Source organism: Cervus elaphus, chromosome 19 (assembly GCF_910594005.1).
Source record: "Cervus elaphus chromosome 19, mCerEla1.1, whole genome shotgun sequence".
Lineage (NCBI taxonomy): Eukaryota > Metazoa > Chordata > Mammalia > Artiodactyla > Cervidae > Cervus > Cervus elaphus.
This window is the reverse complement of record NC_057833.1, coordinates 60,048,601-60,069,496: the sequence shown is the minus strand read 5'-3', so window position 1 is coordinate 60,069,496 and position 20,896 is coordinate 60,048,601. Positions and strand designations below refer to the sequence as shown.

At 39.2% G+C, this 20,896-nt stretch overlaps 1 protein-coding gene across 2 annotated transcripts in view; it reads right to left on the bottom strand.

Moving 5' to 3' along the window:
• SPICE1 (spindle and centriole associated protein 1) overlaps positions 1 to 20,015 on the bottom strand; it is a 64,645-nt gene extending 44,630 nt beyond the window's left edge. For both annotated transcript variants that reach the window (XM_043874693.1, XM_043874694.1), the window contains exons 1-6: positions 19,901 to 20,015; positions 15,043 to 15,138; positions 11,759 to 11,806; positions 8,917 to 9,060; positions 3,192 to 3,294; positions 2,862 to 2,968 (exon numbers count right to left, since the gene is read on the bottom strand). In XM_043874693.1, coding sequence (XP_043730628.1) covers positions 2,862 to 2,968; positions 3,192 to 3,294; positions 8,917 to 9,060; positions 11,759 to 11,806; positions 15,043 to 15,138 — 498 coding nt within the window. In that variant the 5' untranslated portion in view covers positions 19,901 to 20,015. The remainder of the gene's footprint in view (positions 1 to 2,861; positions 2,969 to 3,191; positions 3,295 to 8,916; positions 9,061 to 11,758; positions 11,807 to 15,042; positions 15,139 to 19,900) is intronic.
• Positions 20,016 to 20,896: the final 881 nt, after the last annotated feature.

Here is a 20,896-nt window from a genome sequence, read left to right as displayed (position 1 = left end):
AATTCCTCCACATGTGGTCTAGAAACCAAACCCTCTTATCTCCTCTGGTCCATCAATTACCCCTTCTCTCTCCATTTTCAACCTCTCCTTACTAACTTCAGTTCATGCACGCTTAAATGTAAGTCTCTCCCGTCTTATCCTGATCCTATACTGACCTTGAGCTACCATTTACCTTGCCTTTTTGTGCCAAAAACTTTTTGAGAGATCTGCCCCCACTTCTCATTCACCATTTGTACCCTTCAACTTTGCTTCTGCCCTGCCACTCCGTGTAAACTGTTCTCTACATGGTAAACATCAACACACTTGTTATCAAACCAAATGGGTACTTCTGTCTTTGTCTTCCATTACTTCTCACTCATTAGATATCAATGGCAACTCATTTCTTTCCTTCAAAAATCTTCTTTATAAACTTTTCTTTTTCACTTCCATGATACCATTATTTTCTTGGTTTTTCTTCTTCTTTTAGCCATTCCTTCCCAATCTCATTCATTGGTTCTTTTTCTATCCTTCCCCTCTGTTTAATGTCACTCTCCTCTCACTTGACACATTTTTGATGTTTACATCTAATTCCAAGGTGCAATTACAAGTCAAATGCTGTTAATTTCCAAACCTCTATCTTCACCCAGATGTCTCTTGAGCCCTCAACATTAATGTCCAACTGCCTAAAAGATATCTCAAGGAGAACACCCTACACATAAATACCTATCATGTTTAAAATTTATCATTTTCCTAAGCCTCCCTTATCATTCTTTCAGAAACCTTGTTCCTGCCATATTATTAAGACCATGAACAGCATAACCATCTACTCAGATTCTCAAGCCAGCAGACTGGAAATTATCCTTCTTCTTTACCCACCACATCCAATCAGTCACCTAATCTTGTCAATTCTACCCCTTTTTAAGCTCCCAAATCAATCCCTCTTCCCCTTTACCTCCTTCCCTACTGCCACTGCTTTGGGTCAGTCCTCATCACTTCTCACCAAGATTCCAATCTGAGTCTTTTAACAGGACCCTCTCACCAGGCTTGCCCCTCCCTCCCTAATCCATTTTCCACACTACTGTCAATTTCACCGTAACAGTGCTCTTCTTAAAATCCTTTAGCAGCTCTACTCTTGCTTTCTGGTTCATTAGCCCTTCATGACCCAGCTCCTTCCTTTCTTTCTAACCCTGACTCTTGCTACTTCCCCACCTTCATCACATGATTATCGGAAAGCTAACTTTGTAATAACTACCAAAACATACATATATATCCCTGGCTTTTGGCTAGGGATATGGTTAATGGGCTTTAGCTATTAAAAATATGTACAACATTCTACCTAACTGCCTTTACAAGTAGCAAACAGTACACTTATATGATTCTGGACTTTGTAATTCCCTAGGATCATCCATCTAACTGATAATTCTCTTTTTTTTAATAGAAGATATAAATAACTTAGGAAATTGCATTAAACAGGTACTGAATCCTGTGTGTGCTTGCTCAGTCATTCAGTCATATCCAACTCTTTGTGACCCTGTGGACTGTAGACCGCCAGGCTCCTCTATCCGTGAGACTTTCCAGGCAAGAATATTGCAGTGGGTTGCCATTTCCTCCTTCAGGGGATCTTCCTAACCCAGGGATTGAACTCGTGACTCCTGCACTGGCAGGCGGATTCTTTACCACTGAGCCACCTGGGAAGCCCATGCATATATACATAGGTCATTCAGTCGTGTCCAACTCTTTGTGACCCCATGGACTATAGCCCACCGGGCTCCTCTGTCCATGGGATTCTGCAGGCAAGAATACTGGAGTGGATAGTCATTTCCTTCTCCAGAAGATCTTCCCAATCCAGGTATTGAACCCTGATCTCTTTACATCTCCTGCACTGGCAGGCGGATTCTTTACCTGGGAAGCCTATAGTCACTCATAAAAAGTTGATTTATTTTACTAGCAAATTTTTCATAGCCTTTAAAAAATGTTTCCTATCTCAAAATTCTAAAGATTTTAATAAAGAATTCTGATTAAGTTAAGATACAGCTAGTTAATGTTTTATTACTATGCTTTTCCCATGTAACTAGTAAATTCTAAGTTTCTTGGGTAGCTGCTTTTTAAACATACTAATACATTAGATGGAGAAGGAAATGGCAACCCACTCCTGTATTCTTGCCTGGAGAATCCCATGGATGGGGGAGCCTTGCAGGCTACAGTCCATGGGGTCACAAACAGTCGGACACGACTGAGCGACTAAATAACAATAACAATACATTCGAAGGGACAAAGATTTAACAAAGAACTAGCATCTGGTTTTATGCTAGACACTTTATATAACCTATCTCAGCTAATCCTCACAACAACCACAGCAGGTATACTCTATTCCCATTTAACAAAAAAAACTCTGAGTCAACTTAGATACTTGAGAAATCCACTCAATATCAAACAGCTAGCAAGTAACAGGATATGAATATTGATTCACCGGAGTCTGTAGTGGGACACAGACTAATTGTTGTTTCCATATTTGTAGATGGTGGCACAATCTTATGGCGCCAGCCTAGATTTGCGTGCCATCTCTCATGCTAACTAGCTATGTAAGCCTGGACAAGTCACTGAATTTTTCTGAGTCTCAGTTTTCTCATCTGCTAAATGGGGATAATAATAGTAACTACCTCCAAGGTAATCATTCAATACAGGTTAGCTACTATTCTCCAGTCCTATCTTGTTTAGTATAAGCATTACTCACTGAAAGGGCAACATGCTTGAGTAAGAATATTTCTAGCAACCACATCTCGGTATTTTGATATTAAAGCTTTTGAAATGTTTACTACAATACCTATCTACATCAACTTAATTTTAGCATGAGCATTATGGCTGTGAGCAAAGCACATTACCTGAGGCTCTATAACAGATTCGCTACGGATGGTCTGGGTGACAGGGTCTTGACTGACCACAATGGGACCTTTAGAGGACTCCGGAGCCATTGTTACATTCGGAAATCCTGCAGAAGGAAAATGAGCCATGATGATCTTGTTTCATTTAAATTGACTTCACATGCACTCTACACTGCCATAAGTGAATCATCATATGAAAATTTTTAATAATAGCAACTCACATTTATTATAACATGACACCTAAAGGAAGACTTTAAATTCTTTCAAATAGCCAGGTGTGGGCTGTGGTTAATAAGATAAAGAAGCTTTTGTTTGACGTGAATACTTTACCTGTGCGCCTGCGAGGAAAATCAACAAACAGATCTTTTGCTGTAACCATCAAATGATCAGATTTTTCCAATACATCCTGCAGCTGGTATTGATCAGAAAGAATCTAGATGTGTTAATGATAAACATTATTATTCAGGAAAATATATATACATACACATATATACTCAACAAATCACAAAGGAAAAGCCTGTTCAGGAGCAGAAAAATCATCTAAAATCCTCAATGGCAATATTGTTAAGTACCAGTAGATGGGGCTATTACAACAATTTGTTGTTGTTTAGTCACTAAGTAAAATTGCTAGGTCCTGTCCGACTCTTTGCGAACCCATGGACTGCAGCCCACCAGGCTCCTCTGTTCATGGGATTTCCCAGACAAGAATATTAGAGTGAGTTGCCATTTCCTATTCCAGAGGATCTTCCCAACCCAGGGATCGAACCCACGTCTCCTGCATTGGCAGGCAGATTCTATACCACTGGGCCACTACAATAATTAGTGGATTTTAAATGCTTGGCTTCAACCCAAAGAAATGCATTATTAAAGTATGACCCAGTCTACACACAAATGTAAAGGTAAATGTAAATATACACCAAATAAAAGTTTTCCTTAACCTTACTCTTTGAGAACCAATCTTATACTTTCTTTTTATTTTCTATTTTTCAAATGATGGTTTCAACCCACTAACTCCATTTTATAATCCATAAACAAGTTGTGATCCACAGTTGAGAACTCAGTAAACATGAATCTTTGAGCCACAAACTTAGATGTGTGAATCGTTGGTGCTTCAACCACTAGTGATTTATTTCATAATCCACTAATGGGTCATGACTCACAACTTATAAAACACAATGTTAGACATGAGTTTGGGGGCAATAAACAAAAAAGCGATGCTTCTGCATTTGTAAACAAGCTGGTTTGCTTTTTTTTTAGACACGCCATTTTTTTTTTATTTTTTTATTTTGTACTGGAGTATAACCAATTAACAACGTTGTTTCAGGTAGAGAGCAAAGGGACTCAGTCACACATACACATGTATCCATTCTCCTCCAGCTTTTATCCTGGAAAAATGAAAACTCAAAAAATACCATTACAGCAGAGTCTCTGATCATGTACTTTCAACTTTCCTAATTACAAGCAAGGATGCACAGAATAGAGTAAAAGAAGTGAACTCTACCCACCACCACCAGATGGCATTCTTAGGTTGAAAGGAGTTTCAAAATTGGAAACTGCCCAGTTTCCAACACTGAATTCAAATCAAAACATCTGGGAAAAAATGCTTTTACCAGAATTTCTCTGAACCATGAAAACAAGTATATAATATGACCTTGGTTATTGTTTTCTGACATGAAGAAAAATAACGAGTCACATTCTTTTTCCCCTTCTTCCCTTGCTAAAGTCAAGCAGGTTGGCTGGCTCAAGGTGGTGAAAATAAAGTCCTAAATCTGTCCTCCCACAAAGAGTAAGCTTTGGAATGGCATAAGGCAAAGAGTACATTTGAAGTCGGAAGACTGGCATCCTAGGCCCAGTCAAGAGATACCAAGGAAAATCCAACCTCTTTAAACTTAGTTTCCTGATATGTAAATGAAGTACAACCACTTCCCCAACACACACGGTGTTATAAGGTTGCGAACACACTGCAAATCTGTCTACAACTCTCCAGATATCTGAGAACATGGTTACAACTTAAATTTCCATCCCTGGCTAGCCATCTTGCAGTACATGCAATAAGAGTTTAAGAAAGAAAATACATGGAGCATTATAATTTACCACTTACACTAGAAAAATTATACAAGGTATATTTCTTAATGGCAGTTTTAAAAGTTTACTGTTTTAATTTTTTTAAAAGGCACTGACCTCCTATCAAATTAAAGAAACATAAATTGTCAGAAGCGGATTGTTGAGGAATAACATATCAAGACCTGATATGCTCAACATCGCTAATTATCAGAGAAATGCAAATAAAACTATGACGAGGGAATACCTCACACCAGTCAGAATAGCTACCATCAAAAAAATCTACAAATAATAAATGCTGAAGAGGGTGTGGAAAAAAGGGAACCCTCCTACACTGTTGGTGGGAATGTAAACTGGTGCAGCCACTATGGAGAACAGTATGGATGGAGGTTCCTTAAAATAGGGTCCCCAGCCTCTGGGATCTAATGCCTGGTAATCTGAGGTGGCACCGATGCAATAATAACAGAAATAAAGTGCACAATAAATATAATGTTCTTGAATTATCCCGAAAACATTCCCCCACCCCTGGTCTGTGGGAAAATGGTCTTCCATGAAACCAGTCCCTGGTGCCAAAAGGTTGGGGACTGCAATCTTAAAACACAAGAAACAGAGCTATCATATCATCCAGCAATCCCACTCCTGGGCATATTTCCAGAGTAGATGAAAACTCTTAATTCAAAAAGATACATGCATCCCAATGTTCATATACATGCATAACAATAACTTTGCTGTACACATGAAACCAACACAGCATTATAAATCAACTATATTTCAATTTAAAGAGTTGTTTTAAGACCTGATGTTAATTATAGTGAGGTCTCCAGTAAATCCACTGTCCTAGAAGCCCTCTCTCTGCTGGTCCCTGCACAGGCTCCTGGTGGCAGATGGCTTCAGTGGCCAGAGGTCAGTGCAATGGTTTTCTCTTGCTCTTTCTGGATTTCTTTACCACTTCTGTATGATAAAACTCACGCTTATGATAGGAAAATCAATCTCTGCAGGCCCATCTGTATATATTACTTCCCCAGATGGGTTTGCAGAGCACAAAGCCAAACTTATGAGTGGTACTAATAGAACATATCTTGGACTTTCAAAAGATAAAAGTCCCTTAAAAAACAGTATTGGAAACTTCTCATGCTAACAGTTTTGTTCTCTGCTAATAAAAACCAGACAGCACTGGGAAAATTTAAGGAGACTATAAGTTAGTTACTATACTGTTGGAATGATTAAAATCCTTATCAAAGCCTTGCTGTCTCTGATTTGGGTTTGGACCCTTGCTTGCTTGATTCCCACAGCATGGGTGCATCATACAGCAAATGAAATCTAAAATTACACTGGTCAAAGAGCTTTTCTCTTAATTTAGGTTGATCTAGGAGCCCAGTTTCTTGGGGATGGGTGCTGGTAGCTCTAACACATCATGATGACACCCAGGTGGATATGCCCAAGGAGGCCTCTTCAGTTGATCCCCTGACATCCCTTATCAGACATAATACAGCAACATTGAAATAATAGATGTATGTATCCTTTGACTCAGCAATTCCACTTTCAAGAATTTATCCTACAAATCTATTTATGCATGCATGCGAGGCTAAGCCGCTTCAGTCATGTCCGACTCTTTGAGACCCTATGGTCTCATAGTAGCCCGCGAGGCTCCTCTGTCAATGGGATTCTCCAGGCAAGAATACTGGAGTGGGTTGCCATGCCCTCCTCCAGGGGATCTTCCTGACCCAGGGATCAAACCCACATCTCTTATGTCTCCTGCACTGGCAGGCGAGTTCTTTCCCACTAGAGGCACCTGGGAAGCCCTGGATATATTTATTTATATATGTACTCAAAAACATATTCAAGGATATTCACTACATTATTTCCATGACAAGATAGGAAATAATCTGTGGGTGACAGACACACTACTTATCCATCAATACCCTTTCTTTCCATTTTCTCCTTAACAGGGAAACTCCCAAGTTAGCCAGGTACACAGCTAATTTCCCAACCACCCTCAGAGGCGAGAATGGTCACTTGAAGTTTTGGAAAATGGATAGAAGCCAGAGCTTCTGGGTGATGCATAAAAGGAGCAGCATGTACTATCTTACCCTTTTCCTGCTGCCTGGGAAACAGCTCAAGGAAGCAGGAACAACCACTCTGCAGTCAGACATGGATGCCCTGTAATAAAGGACTGGAGAGCTCTCTACCAACTACCATGTGCCTCTGAGTTGTTCCATACGAGAGGAACAGATTTCTATTTTGTTTAAACCACTATATTCTAGGGCCTTTTTTTCCCAGATGCTGTACCATACTCTAACACACAGCCCAAATGTCCACCAATAAGGCACTAGATAAATATATTGTGGTGCATCCATATACAACCTCGCCAATAAAAAGAAAAGGTAGATTTCTAAACACTAATACAGCAAAACCTTCAAAATATGTTATTAAATGGAAATGTCTAAATCCCAATAATAGCAGAGGCTCTCAACCCTAGTGAAATGTTAAAAATTACATAGCAACAGTCTAAAAAATACCTAAGAAGGGCCACATCCCAGATCCACTGAACCAGAATATCCGAGTATAAGTATGTCTGAATCCAGATACTGCTTTTTGAATGGGAATTTTTTTTAATGGAAGTTAGAATCAGGGTTGAGAAACATTACATGAGAATATGAGGAAGCAGCATTACAGAGAGAAGGGAAAGAAACTTCACTCACCCTCTCTGATCACTCCTCTTCAACCCCTAATTCTACCACATCTACTAGGTATAAGAGATTCGGGACATGAGCAGGGACCACTAGGGAGGGGAAACAAAAGCCCAGAGTCACCTCAAAGTGACTTTTGGGTGACTCAAAGTCATCCTTTTCCCTGGCCAGATCTGTGTTCTTAGCTCTTTCACGGAGAATTACCACATAATATTCAAAAGCACATGACTTATCTAAGATCACTAAAAGATACATACCTCTAAAGAATCATTCTCTCTCAATCCATTGTTTTTTTACAAGCTTGTGTAAGCATTTATTTGGGAGATATAATTCTTCTCATGTTATAGAAAGTCAAGATGTTCATATTTCACTAGGAAGCCTAACAAATTCCTCAAAAGACAGAATGTGACTTGAAGCTACAGTAGGTCACCCAGACAGACAAGTGTCATAAGCTCCAACACTGAACAAGAAGAAAAAGGGCATTTCTTTTACAATGATTTCAGCCCAAATAAAAAGGGTTTTCTTCTGTAGTTTCTTCTTATTTTCCATATTGCTTATTCCTGCACACGATTACATATTTAAACACCATACATCTGGCAAAAGATTAAACCAAATAAAAGCAACTGACAAGCACACTTTTTTTTTTGCAAAGTAATTTAACAGCATGGCTGTTGAACCGAGAAAAACAATTATAGCAGCCTAAGTATGTATATAGCACTAATTATGTGCCAAGGATCATACTATTCACTTTATTAGTATTTTATCATTGAAATCTCATAATAATACAAGCAGGCAAATAGTGTTATTCCAGTTTAAAATAAGGAAATTCAGGCTGAGAAGTCAGTAATGTCTTTAAGGTCACATGGCTAGTAACCATGTGAGCTAGTAAGAAAATTTTGACTGTGACAGTAAGTTCTTTGCTCCTAAAACATTCTTTCAAATATACAGCTAGTAAGCTGTAAAGCAGGAATTCAAACTATGAAACTAGACTGTAATCCTCACTCTGCTCCTTTATCCAAAGACCACCTGTACATCACTGTGTGCCTATGTGCGTGCTCAGTCATTAAATCATGCCCAACTCTTTGCAACCCCATGGACTGTAACCTGCCAGGATCCTTTGTCCATGGGATTTTCCAGGCAAGAATACTGGAGTGGGTTGCCATTCCCTTCTCCATGGAGATCACTGTATAAGGACATGACAATGATTAAAGTCTCTCCAACGTCAATAGATATGAAGGGAAAGAAAGACACCTACTTTCCTCTTTTTCGCTTCTAACTCTGTGGATAATGCAGTTTATCATTACCTCCTTCATGATAGACAATCTCCTTTTCTCAAGATTAGAAATTTCTGGTTTTTGCTTCTTCCATTTCCTCTTCAAAGCTTTTTCTTGGAGCTCCCAGTGGACCAATGCTCTATTCTTTGATTTGTGTATTTCATGACGACGGATCTATATAGAAGAAAAAATATATGAAACAATGTTTCAGGAGCGAAGAACTTATATTCACAATCAAAATTTTCACCAACTCCTAAATTTTCAAAAATGATTTTTTAAAAAAGAAGTATCTAAAACTAGTAGACCTAGAGAGTTCCCTGGTGGCCTAGTGGGTAGGATTCCAGGCTTTCAACTGTTATGACCCAGGTTCAATCCCTGGTCGGGAACTTAGATTCCACAAGCCACAGGGTATGGCCAAAAAATAAAATAATAAAACAAGCTAGTAGACAAAATAACATGTCCTCTGGGCTTTGCTTTAAAATGCTTCAGTGAAGAAGTAAGGGGTATGATAAATGAAACAACTATGGCAAAATTCTCACAACTATTATATCTAGGTGAACAGTATATGGTAGTTCTTTTTACTTTTGTCTCTACTTTCACATGAGTTTGAAATTTTTCATAATACAGAATTTTAAGTCAGTTGGGCATCATTATTATCCTCAACAAACATTTAATAAGTACCTACTATGATTAAGATTCCTAGGCCCATAAAGACATATAAGATATGGCCTTTATCCATCAAAAAACATTAATAATATGCCTAGAGAGATTGGACATATACATATAAAGATAAATGCCATGCATTAGATGGCATATACTCAATGTCTTATGTAGCTAGTAAGTACAACAGTTCAGAGATGAAAGTAACTGTTGGGCAGCTTCAAAGAGTAAGACTTCAAACTTGCTACGAAACTCAAGAGAGTATCACACTAGCATAAGGATACACAGAGATCTATGGAATATAAAATTGAGTCCAAAATAAACCCTCATATTTATAGACAAGTGACTTTCAACAAGGGAGCCAAGACAATTCAGTGTGAAAAGGACAGTCTTTGTAATGGTGCTTAGACAACTGGATATCCATTTGCAAAAGAATGAAGCTGGACTCCTACCTCACACCTTACACAAAAATTAACTCAAAATGGATGAAACATAAGAGCTAAAACTTTGAAACTCCTAAACGAAAACACAGAAGTAAATATCTGTGAACTATGGTTAGACAATGATTTCTTAGATATGACACTAAAGATACAAGTGACTAAAAAAATAGATAAACTAGACTTCATAAAATTTACAACTTTTATGTTTCAAAGGATACCATCAAGAAAGCAAAAACACAACCAACAGAATGGAAGAAAACATTTGCAAATCATATATCTGATAAGAAACATCAAGAATATATAGAGAACTCCTATTACTCAATAAAAACACAAATAATCCAATTTTACTTTTATTTTATATTTTATATCCCTCTCTTCACTAAGCCCAGTTCATAGTTGTCACATATTTCCTCTGACAATTTTTAAATAATTAAGGGATTTGAACAGACATTTCTCCAAAGAAGATACTACAAATGGTCAATAAGTATATATAAAGGATACTCAACATCACTAGTCATTAGGGAACTCCAAACTGAAACCACAATGAGATTCCATTTTATACCCTCTAGGTTAACTAAAACCACAAAGATGATAATGACAAATATCAGCAAGGGATGTGAAACAAATGGAACCCCCATACATGCTAATGAGAATGTAAATAGGACAGCCACTTTGGAAAATAGTTTGGCAGTTCCTCAGAAAGTTAAATATAGAAATATTATATGACTCAGAATTCTACTTCCAGGTATACACTCAAGAGACTAAAAGTATATGTTCACACAAAAACTTATACATGCATATTCATAGCAGCATTATTTGTAACAGTCAAAAAAAACGAAACCAACCCCAATGTCCAACAATTGATGATAAATAAAACATGGTATGTCCATAAATGAAATAGTATTTGGCAATAAAAAGGAATGAAGTACTGATACATGCTATAATATACATGAAACTTGAAAACATTACGCTAAAAGAAAGAAGCCAGATATAAAGGGAAACATATTATATTGCATGTATATGAAATACCCAGAATAGGCAAATACATAGACAAAACAGATTAATTGTTGCCAGGGATTGGAGGCGTATGGCTCAGAAAGTGACTGTTAATGGGTGAAGGGTTACTTTGAGGAGGGAGTGACGAAAATATTACAAAATTAGAAAGTGATGATTGTTGAATAACTCTGTGAATATGCTAAAAAGCAATGAATCACACACTTTAAAAGAGTAGATTTTATGTTATCTGAATTACATCTTAATAAAGCTGTTTAAAAAATAACAAATCTATAGTAGAAACTTTTTTAAAGTAAAACCTGAACTAGGATAAAGAAGCAAAGTAAGATTTGAACAGGAGGAGAAGAAAGTAGGGAAACCATTCCAAATAAATAGAATAGCATGACCTGGGGCTCAAATGTGGAAATATACATGGCATGTTCAAGGAATAAATTACTATGTATGTTTGAATACGGAAGTAATGGTGAATAATGCTAGTGTATCTACAGATAGGAAAAGATGATAAATGTGGACAGGACAATACTGGACTTAGATCTGAACTGTAAACTGAACCTATCTAATGAAATTCTAATACATGCTAATTATTATTCCTAAATAAAATAAGGCAGCCAAGGACATACACTTTTTGATTCTATATAGACATAAGTAAGATTAAAAATAACTGAACAACTTGTAAGATGCCTTCTATTCTGTAAGTTAAAAACCAAGTATCAAGTAAGACATTGAACAAATGACTTAACTTTCTGTAGTAAACTTACCAGATCTTCAGGAGTTGCCCGATGAACTGTCAGATCAGTCATAGTGTTCTGCAAAAAAAAGATGAACTTTCTTTAAAATGCAAAAGGTTTCTTACAAAATAGTACCACATGCTGGATTTTAATTGCTGAAAATGGATTCAAAGTCCTAAGACCAAAGAGTCTTTGAGAATTAAATTCTCAACTTAAAGATTAACATGGATTAATTTTAGTTGTCGTAAAGAAAATAACAACTATTAAGTGTTTCATAGAAATTAAGCACTAAATTCAACAAGCAGGCATACATCATGTTAAAACAAAAAATAAAACAGGGTAGCATGTAATTCAAAATAGGTTAGTTTAACTAAAGTTATAGTTTTCAAACTATATTCCATGGAACAAGGCAACATTAAAGACTCCTAAAAGATAAAGTGTGATCAAGAGAGGTTCAATTTGTGTCCATGCCAACACTTTAAACATAGATCCTATCATAACAAGAGATGCATTTTGAGGGTACTGTGTAACTTCATAAGTTATGAAAGGACAGAGAGGCCTAGCATGCTGCAGTCCATGGGGTGGCAAAGAGTCAGACACAATTTAGCTGCTGAACAACAACATAACTTCATTAAATGTGAAAACAGTCATTCAAGTAAAAAGGCAACAAAACAACAGGGCAGGGCTTCCACGCTGCACAATTCCAGGAGGCTCCGTCAATATCCCAGCCCATGTAAACAGCACCCATTGGAACTCCGCAGTGCCCAGCCTGCACAGCTCCAAGTAGCAGCCTGACAATCTGGCCCTTTCCAAAATGACTTCAGTCATTGTGTTTGGTAAGGCAGGTAACAAAGCAATGTAGCTTTAATTCCAAGAGAAGTATAGAGAACTGAGTCTAGTGAAAAACTTCTGATATACTCTAAGACCTTACTTTTGCACCATGGGTAATATTTAGCTCAAGTTTTTTATATACTAAAGCCATTATCCTTTCATATTGATTTAGCAAAATACAAGGTACAATGATAAGATCATGAGAATTATTTTTAATAACTAATAAAAATTCAGGTATATAATGGTATGCTTAGAATTATTTTCACGGGAGAAAATATAATTTCATTAATACTATTATTGCTTAAAACTACAGTTGACTCCTGAACAATGTAGGGCTTTTTTAATTTATTTTTAATTGGAGGATAATTGCTTTACAATGTTTTGTTGGTTTTTGCCATACATCAACATCAATCAGCCACAGGAATACATATGTCCCCTCCTTAAACCTCCCTCCTACCTCCCACCCCATCCTACCTCTCTAGGTTGTCACAGAGCACCAGGTTGAGGTCCTTTTGTCATACAGAAAATTCCCACTGGCTATCTATTTTACATATGGTAATGTATATATTTCAATGCTACTCTCTCAGTTTATCCCACCCTCTCCTCCCCACACTGTGTCCAGAAGTCTATTCTCTGTGTCTGCATCTCTACTGCTTCCCTACAAGTGGTTCATCAGTACCATTTTTCTAGATTTTATATATATATATGTTAATATACGATATTTGTTTTGCTCTTTCTTACTTCACTCTGTGTAATAGGCTCTAGGTTCATCCTCCTCACTAGAATTGACTCAAATTCATTCCTTTTTTATAGCTGAATAATATTCCATTGTATATATGTGAACAACGTGAGTTTCAACTATACAGGTCCACTTATAAATATGGATTTCTTTTTAATAAATACATACTAAAGTGCTACAAGATCCACATTTGGTTGCATCCATGGATGCAGAACCACAGATCTTGAGGGCCAACTGTAAAGTTAGATGTGGATTTTCAACTATGCACAGGGTCACTGCCCTTAACCCCACGTTGTTCAAGGATCAAGAGTATTTTCTCCTGAAATTGCCTTTAAATCTAATTTACAAGTTATTTCAGAAAACATCTCAATATTTTCACCACAACAGTTTTATTCAGTTCATCTCTCCTCTCTCATTTACCATTCACACCAAAAGACCTATAACTACTTTCAAGTTCAAAAAACAAAGTTTCTTTCAGCATTGGAGAGAATACAAAGTAAATGAGGAAGGTTCTGAATGCAATTTCAAATGATGGCTTTTAATTATACTTTGAGCAATAGCAGCGTATCAAACTAAATATGGAACTTCCCAAAGTAACCACTCAGAAGGGGACAGCTTTACATTATCTATGCTATTTTTCCCTTTTTAATCAGTTTCATTAACTTAGAGTCACATCCTTCTACTATTTTACAACCAGATGACAACAAAGCAACCTAAACAAAGAGAAATCCATCTCTCCCGCTTTCTAAGGCTGTCAGTTTTCCCAGGAGAGTGATTGGCTAGAGTGATTGGCTACAACCCAGAATATTCTAATTCCAAAAGAATCCCTAAGATGCATACTAGTCCCTGACTAGTCACTCTCCACAAAAGAAAGTAAAGGCACCTAAAGTCTCATGTCTATATCAAAGAACCAGGCTCCAAAAGAGAAAATCCCCTTGATAATACCACATGGTACTCAGGGGAGGAGTCAGGGATCATGCCTCAGGTACCTGAGGCTTCTCTTGTATCTTATGAGAACCTTTGTACTGAAACTGACCAGTCTCTGGAAGTGAGCAAAAAAACAATTTGATAATAGAGCAAGGACTACCCAGTTTTTTCAGTCATAAATACCAATCCCATGATTATGGTATCACAGGTTGCTATGGGCAAATCTAAAATATGTTCCAAAAAATTTCACACTTCAGGCTAACTAGAGTTGTCTTAAAACAGTGACATAAGTTAGCTAAGAGTTGCCTTAAAGCAGTGAGTTCTCAAAGTGGAGGTAGGGGGACTTTTTAAAAACACACTCCCCCACTCCTTTAAGATTTCAGTTCTTCAAAGGAGGTGGAAGTTATAGCCTCAACATATGTATTCTTTAAAAACTCCCCAAAGGCATCTGCTCTTCCCTCTAAGACCTAGGCTATCACATGCCCAGAAACACATTCCACTTTATTGCATGCTAACCCCATTCAGAGAATCATCCTGAGTGCCTAGGGTCATGTCATCATGTCTGTTCCTTCCTTGTAATGTTATGTGTGTTAGTCATTTAGTACTGTCTGACTCTTTTGTGACCCCATGGAGTATAGAACACCAGACTCCTCTGTCCATGGAATTCTCCAGGCAAGAATACTGGAGTGGGTTGCCATTCCCTTCTCCAGGGGATCTTCCTGACCCAGGGATAGAACCCAGGTCTCCCGCATTGCAGGCAGACTCTTTACCAACTGAGCCACCAGGGAAAACTGCATATTATTCTTCCTAGACTTACATCCCATTCTTGCTTCACAGATGTTTTCTTCTTTACTTTCAATGTTTTCCTTCCTCCTCCACGGGGACCATAACGGTTCACTCGGACAAAAGACATCTAGGAGTAATAAGCATATCAATTTTTTTAAATGCATGAAAAACTAATAATCATCACCAGAGAGGGAAAATTATATCTAGGAAAATAAATTTTAAAACATCAGAAGACATATTTAAGCATAATGAAAAGAATAGACTACCAAAAGACTTGGCTCATTCCCTTCACAGCTATTAGAATGCTGACACTGATAACTATTATAAAATTTATATATGTTATCATATGATAACTATGTTAACAAGTCAACAAATTAAATATTATGTGACTAATAAAGAACTCCAGGAATGCAGTAGTTATGATCTAAAGCAGAGATTTTAGAACAATAGTCATAGTCGCCCATTACACAAATTCTCAATGAACAGAGGAAATGTCAGTTCCATGTGAACAATATGAATGTAGGAGGAGAGCAAGAGATAGCTGGGGTTCGTTTTGAAGCATGTAACACTCTAAATCACTACTAGGCACATGTGTATTTACCATAAAATAAAGGTGGCTAAATTTTAGAGGATGAATGAGTTATGATACCATCTCTAGTACATTTTTCACATAATACTAAACGGGTGTGATTATTGATACTAAGCTAGAATCTGAAAATTGTCAACAGTTGCTTGCCACTCTTAAAATAACAATGCTAAGGGCACTAGACTAAACATTATACAAAATTAGAAAAAGACTCACACTGCCTGAACACTAGGATTGGAGAACACATACACATCTCTCCAAAGAGATTCTTAGTCCCTTTCACCTTGTGAGGACACAGCAAGAAGGGGCTTGCTATGAATCACAAAAAGGACCCTCACCAGAACATGATCATTCTCACGCCTTGATCTTGGACTTCCCAGACTCCAGAACTATGCAAAATAAATTCCTGTTATTTATAAGCTACTCAATCGCCAACATTTTGTTAAAGTAGCCTGAATGGACTAAGACAGTAAATATCTATTGCCTTTTTTTCCCACCTTAATTTAGCCTAGCAAAGCAGGCTGTGATCATTCTAAGATGACTCCCAGTGAGTTGTGTGCGTGCCTGGTCGCTCAGTCATATCCAACTCTTTGCAACCCCATGGACTGTAGCCTGCCAGGCTCCTCTGTCCATGGAATTTTCCAGGCAAGAAAACTGAAGTGGGTTGCCACTTCCTCCTCCTGACCCAGGGATTGAACCTGCTTGTGTTCCTGCATTAGGAGGCAGATTCTTTACCACTGTACCACCTGGGAAGTCCCAATGAGTTGTGCCATTCTAAAATTCCTTCCCCATGAGTTTGGGCAAGACCTATGACTATCTTTTTGAGTCTGTTTTGCTTTTCCCCCTGTGACTTGTTTTATCCAACAAAATAAGGCAAATGTGGACATGTCATTCCTGTGATTATGTTATAAAAGTCTCTCTCCTAGGAAAATAGAACAGAAGAAATCTCTCCTGCTGGCCCTGAAGAAGCAAACTGCCATGCTGTGACACTCGATGAAAAAGGCATGTGTCAAGGAACTCCGAGAGCTGTGGGCAGCCTCCAGCAGAAAGTTGGTCAGAAGCTGAGAACTCACAAAGCCCCAGAGAAATGAATCTGCCAACCTAAGTGAACTGAGCCTAGAGCAGATTTTTCCCAAGTTGAACCTCCAAATGAGAATGCAGACTCCAACACTTTAATCACAGTATTTAGCTAAGCTATGGATACTGTGAGATAATAAATGTGTGCTGTTTTAAACCACTAAGGTTGTGATAATTTGTTATTCAGCAAGAAAATGTACATAACCGCATATGGATATGAGAGTTGGACGGTAAAGAAGGCTGAGCACTGAAGAATTGATGCTTTCAAACTGTGGTGCTGGAAAAGACTCTTGAGCAAAGAGATCAAACCAATCTGAAAGAAAATCAACCCTGAATATGCACTGGAAGGACTATGCTGAAGCTCCAATATTTTAGCCACCTGATGTGAAGAGCCGACTCACTGGAAAAGACCCTGATGCTGGGAAAGACTGAGGGCAGAAGGAGAAGGGGGGGTAACAGAGGATGAGATGGTTGGATGGCATCATCAATTCAATGGACATGAGTTTGAGCAAACTCTGGAAGATAGTGAAGGACAGGGAAGCCTAGAATGCTGGGGTCATAAAGAATCAGACATGACTGAGCGACTGAAAATCGAACAACAGAAAATGAAAGCACTGGCCAACTCTAAAATCCAGCCTGTGAATGGTTAAGTTCACCACAGTATAACGAAGCTGCTGTCCCATCTCTGACTTTCCCTTCACCAACCAACTTCATGAAGGAGAAGCCTGTTTCAGCACTGGGATTTACTAAGCCCCAGTTCACTTCAAACTTTTACAACACAGGAACTATTTATGTGCTGAAAAGTATTCTCCTGAACATCACCAATAATTGACCAAGGATCAGACTTCGTGGTCTAAGAAAGGGATTCTGTGCCACTTACAGATACCAGGTATCATAAGGAGCTATATGTTACATGCTGAAAATGTGAAACTACAGAGATAGGCTAATGGTGTACAGGGCTAACAAGTCAAATAACAAAATTAGCATAGAAATTAACTAAAATTAGCGTAGAAAATCTGGGTTGGGTTTCTTTGGAGAAAATCTAAAAACTAATAGCTTCCTAATTGCTAAAATTATTGGTCCCTATTCTCTGGCCTATTGGTTTCCTATTTCTCTGGCCCTTTCCATCTCTACAGATGCCCACTCCTGGAACCTTGCCCCTCTTTTAGCTTCCATGACACACTTCCTCCTGGTTTCTCTCCTATTCTTTTCTCTTTTTCTTCACAGGCTCTGTAGGACCTCTTCACATTCTATGTAATCAAGGATCTTCACTCAGTACTATGTCAGTCTTCTCTTCCTTCCATCGGACACCCTCTCTCTATGTCCAAGAATTGTTTTTGAGAGTCTACACGTGCCAGGCCCTGGCTGGACACTAGAGACACAATAATAAATGAGTTTAATATGGTGTCAGTTCTCATGGAGCTTACTTTCTAGATCACCAAAAGGCGGTTCACACCTTCCCTCAGCAATCTCACCTACACCCTTGAGCAAAGCTATCAATGCACTGTGTACACAAATGCACTGTGAAAATGAGTCTCAAATCAAAGAGTCACACCTTTCCTCAAACCCCTAATGCTTCTTTCTAACCTGGCTTCTGCGCACATCTCCCAAATATCTCAAATACAATATGGCCAATATACAGCTTAGCATTCATGCCACCTCCCCACCAATCTCTAGTTCTTGATATATAACTGGCTTGGTCAGTAAACGCTGCTGAATAATGCTGAACTACAGAATTACCATCCTTCTAGTTGCTCCAGTTTAAAACCTTAGCATCACCTTCCTGTCTCAAAGCTAATCAGATACCAGAATCTATTCATTCTTTCCCTCCAGTATCTCTCTCATGTCCCCTCTTCTTCATCTCTACCATGAATGCATTTTACAGGTTCTCATTATTTCTAATTGATTTTCCTTTCACACATTCTGTCACCCACTTCATCATCCATCTATTACTCCAACAAGTATTCTGAAAGCGCCTGCCAAGAGCCAGGCAACAGAGACAGCAAGGAAGTAGGATAACTGTGGACTCTGACAAAACTTAAGAGTGTCAGACCACAAGTAAATGAGCAATTGCAATAAAAGGCTAATGTTGGAAGGAAATTCAGTGCCAAACAAATACCTAACTTACTGTAACTAGTGAGAAAAGGCCACCTCCTCCAACTCCCCTAAAAACGTTTAAGCTGAGAGCAGAACTATGAATAGAAGTTAGAAGTGGGGGAAAGAATGCTACAGGTTGGGGGCGGGAGAGTGCATTTACAAAGGGTTTGAGTGGTTCTATTTGACTAACAAATATTTGAGAGGGTTAGAAAGAGGACGAAAAGAAAGGCAGAGGCCAGAACGTGGCCCTGAGCCCCACAGCAATTTGAACACAATCCTAAAGACATTCAGGAAACACTGAAAGGTTTTAAGCAGGGTCAATTATGATGGGATTTAGCCAACCCACTCTGGATAGTGGAAAAACTGATCAAAGGGAAACAAGACTTCTTTTCGAACACTGTCCCTCCAGTCATTCCCAGATATACAGATAGAGTTTAGCTCTCCACACTTCACTACCTTCCTCAAAAGATTTTAACAGCTCTCCCCTGCAGAGAGGAATCCAACTCCGCCTGGCACTCAGGCCCTTTCCTCGCTCCGGGTGGCCTGGCTGACTTTTCCTTGCAGTCTTTTCTCCTCTCACATCTCCCACACATCCTAAAACAAAGCTCTCGTCTTCGTATACAGTCCCAGCCTCTCGAGCTCAGCTTTGAACACCTGTCACACTTGCACTCCCTTTCCACGGGGTTAACTCTCACTCACTCTTCAGAACTCATTCAGGGGGACCCTCCTGACAAACCCTTTCGACTTAAACGATCCGCCGTGTCCCCAAGTACTCTGGGGAGTTGATCTTTCTCCTGCGTGATCGGAAATTCCTTGAAAAATACATTACGGCACATCAATCTCTAGCTCCATGCGGAAGTGACCGAAAGCAAAGCGCAGGCGCACTCTCAGGATGCTCGCACACGTAGTGCGCTAGACACAAACACACCCAGACACGCATCCTAACAGGCACATGCACTCGCAAAACACATGGAGTCGCAGGTGCATTTTGTAGTAAGGATCCTCAACCCAGACGCCTGAAACCCCAGGAAACAGAGAGGAAGACGCCACCACCACTCGCCCAGCCCTGTAGCCCGGGTTCCTAAGACTCCGTGGGGCTGCACGCCTCCGCCCCATCATTGCAACCTGCCTTGTCGTTTCCCGACAGCTGCCTCCACCACGACTAAAACTTCTAGCTCCAGAACCGTCCGCCCCGCCACAAGTTAACTCAGCTCGCCACTTCCGGGATGTTGCCTAGGTTACCGGAGCCCCACCCCATTCTCTTGCGTATATCCGGCAAGACCAGTGCGCAGACGCCTCTCAGTTTGGCTTATACTAGGGGATTACTAGTAGTAGTAAAGTCGTTAAGTCGTGTCGGACTCTTGCGACCCCATGGACTGTAGCCTGCCAGGCTCCTCTGTCTATGGGATTCTCCAGGCCAGAATACTGGAGTGGATTGCTGTTTCCTTATCCGGGTGGGGGGGATCTTCCCGATCTAGGAATCGAACCCGAGTCTCCTGCACTGCGGGCAGATTCTTTACCGATTGAGCTATAAGGGAAGCCCAGGGGATTACTAGGGGATCTCGAAGAGTCCGACACGACTGAGCAACTGAATTTAACTGAGGGGATTAAAAGGATTTTCTGTGTCCTGCCTTGGCCGGGTGTGCCCAGAGCAGAGTTCCGGGCAAAGCTTTGGAGGATGGGCGTGTAATAGCATTAGTCAGGTTCTTGTGAATTCTCGAAAAGAAAGATGTAGCTCTCCACACCAAGCTTCACATATCCCATTTACTTGCTTTCACTTGTGTTTATTCAAAAATGTTTATTAATACCTACCAGTGTGCCAGAGACGGTTACGGCGGGGTCCCTATCCTCAGGAAGCTTACTGTATAATAGGAAACAGCTATCAACAATACAAAGATAAGATTAAAACTGTGACAAGTGCTAAACATTAGGCATACTAACTAGATACTAAATTTACAGGATTATTTGAATTACTAGAAGGGCTGAAAAGCAAGGATGAATAAATTACCAAAGAAGGGTAAAGCATTCCTGCAGGGGGAGCCACAAATGCAAAGGTGTGTGGCAAGTGCAAGGGAGTGGAAGAAGTCCAGTATGTCTGGTGTTCAGAGAGCAGTAGGAGCTTGAT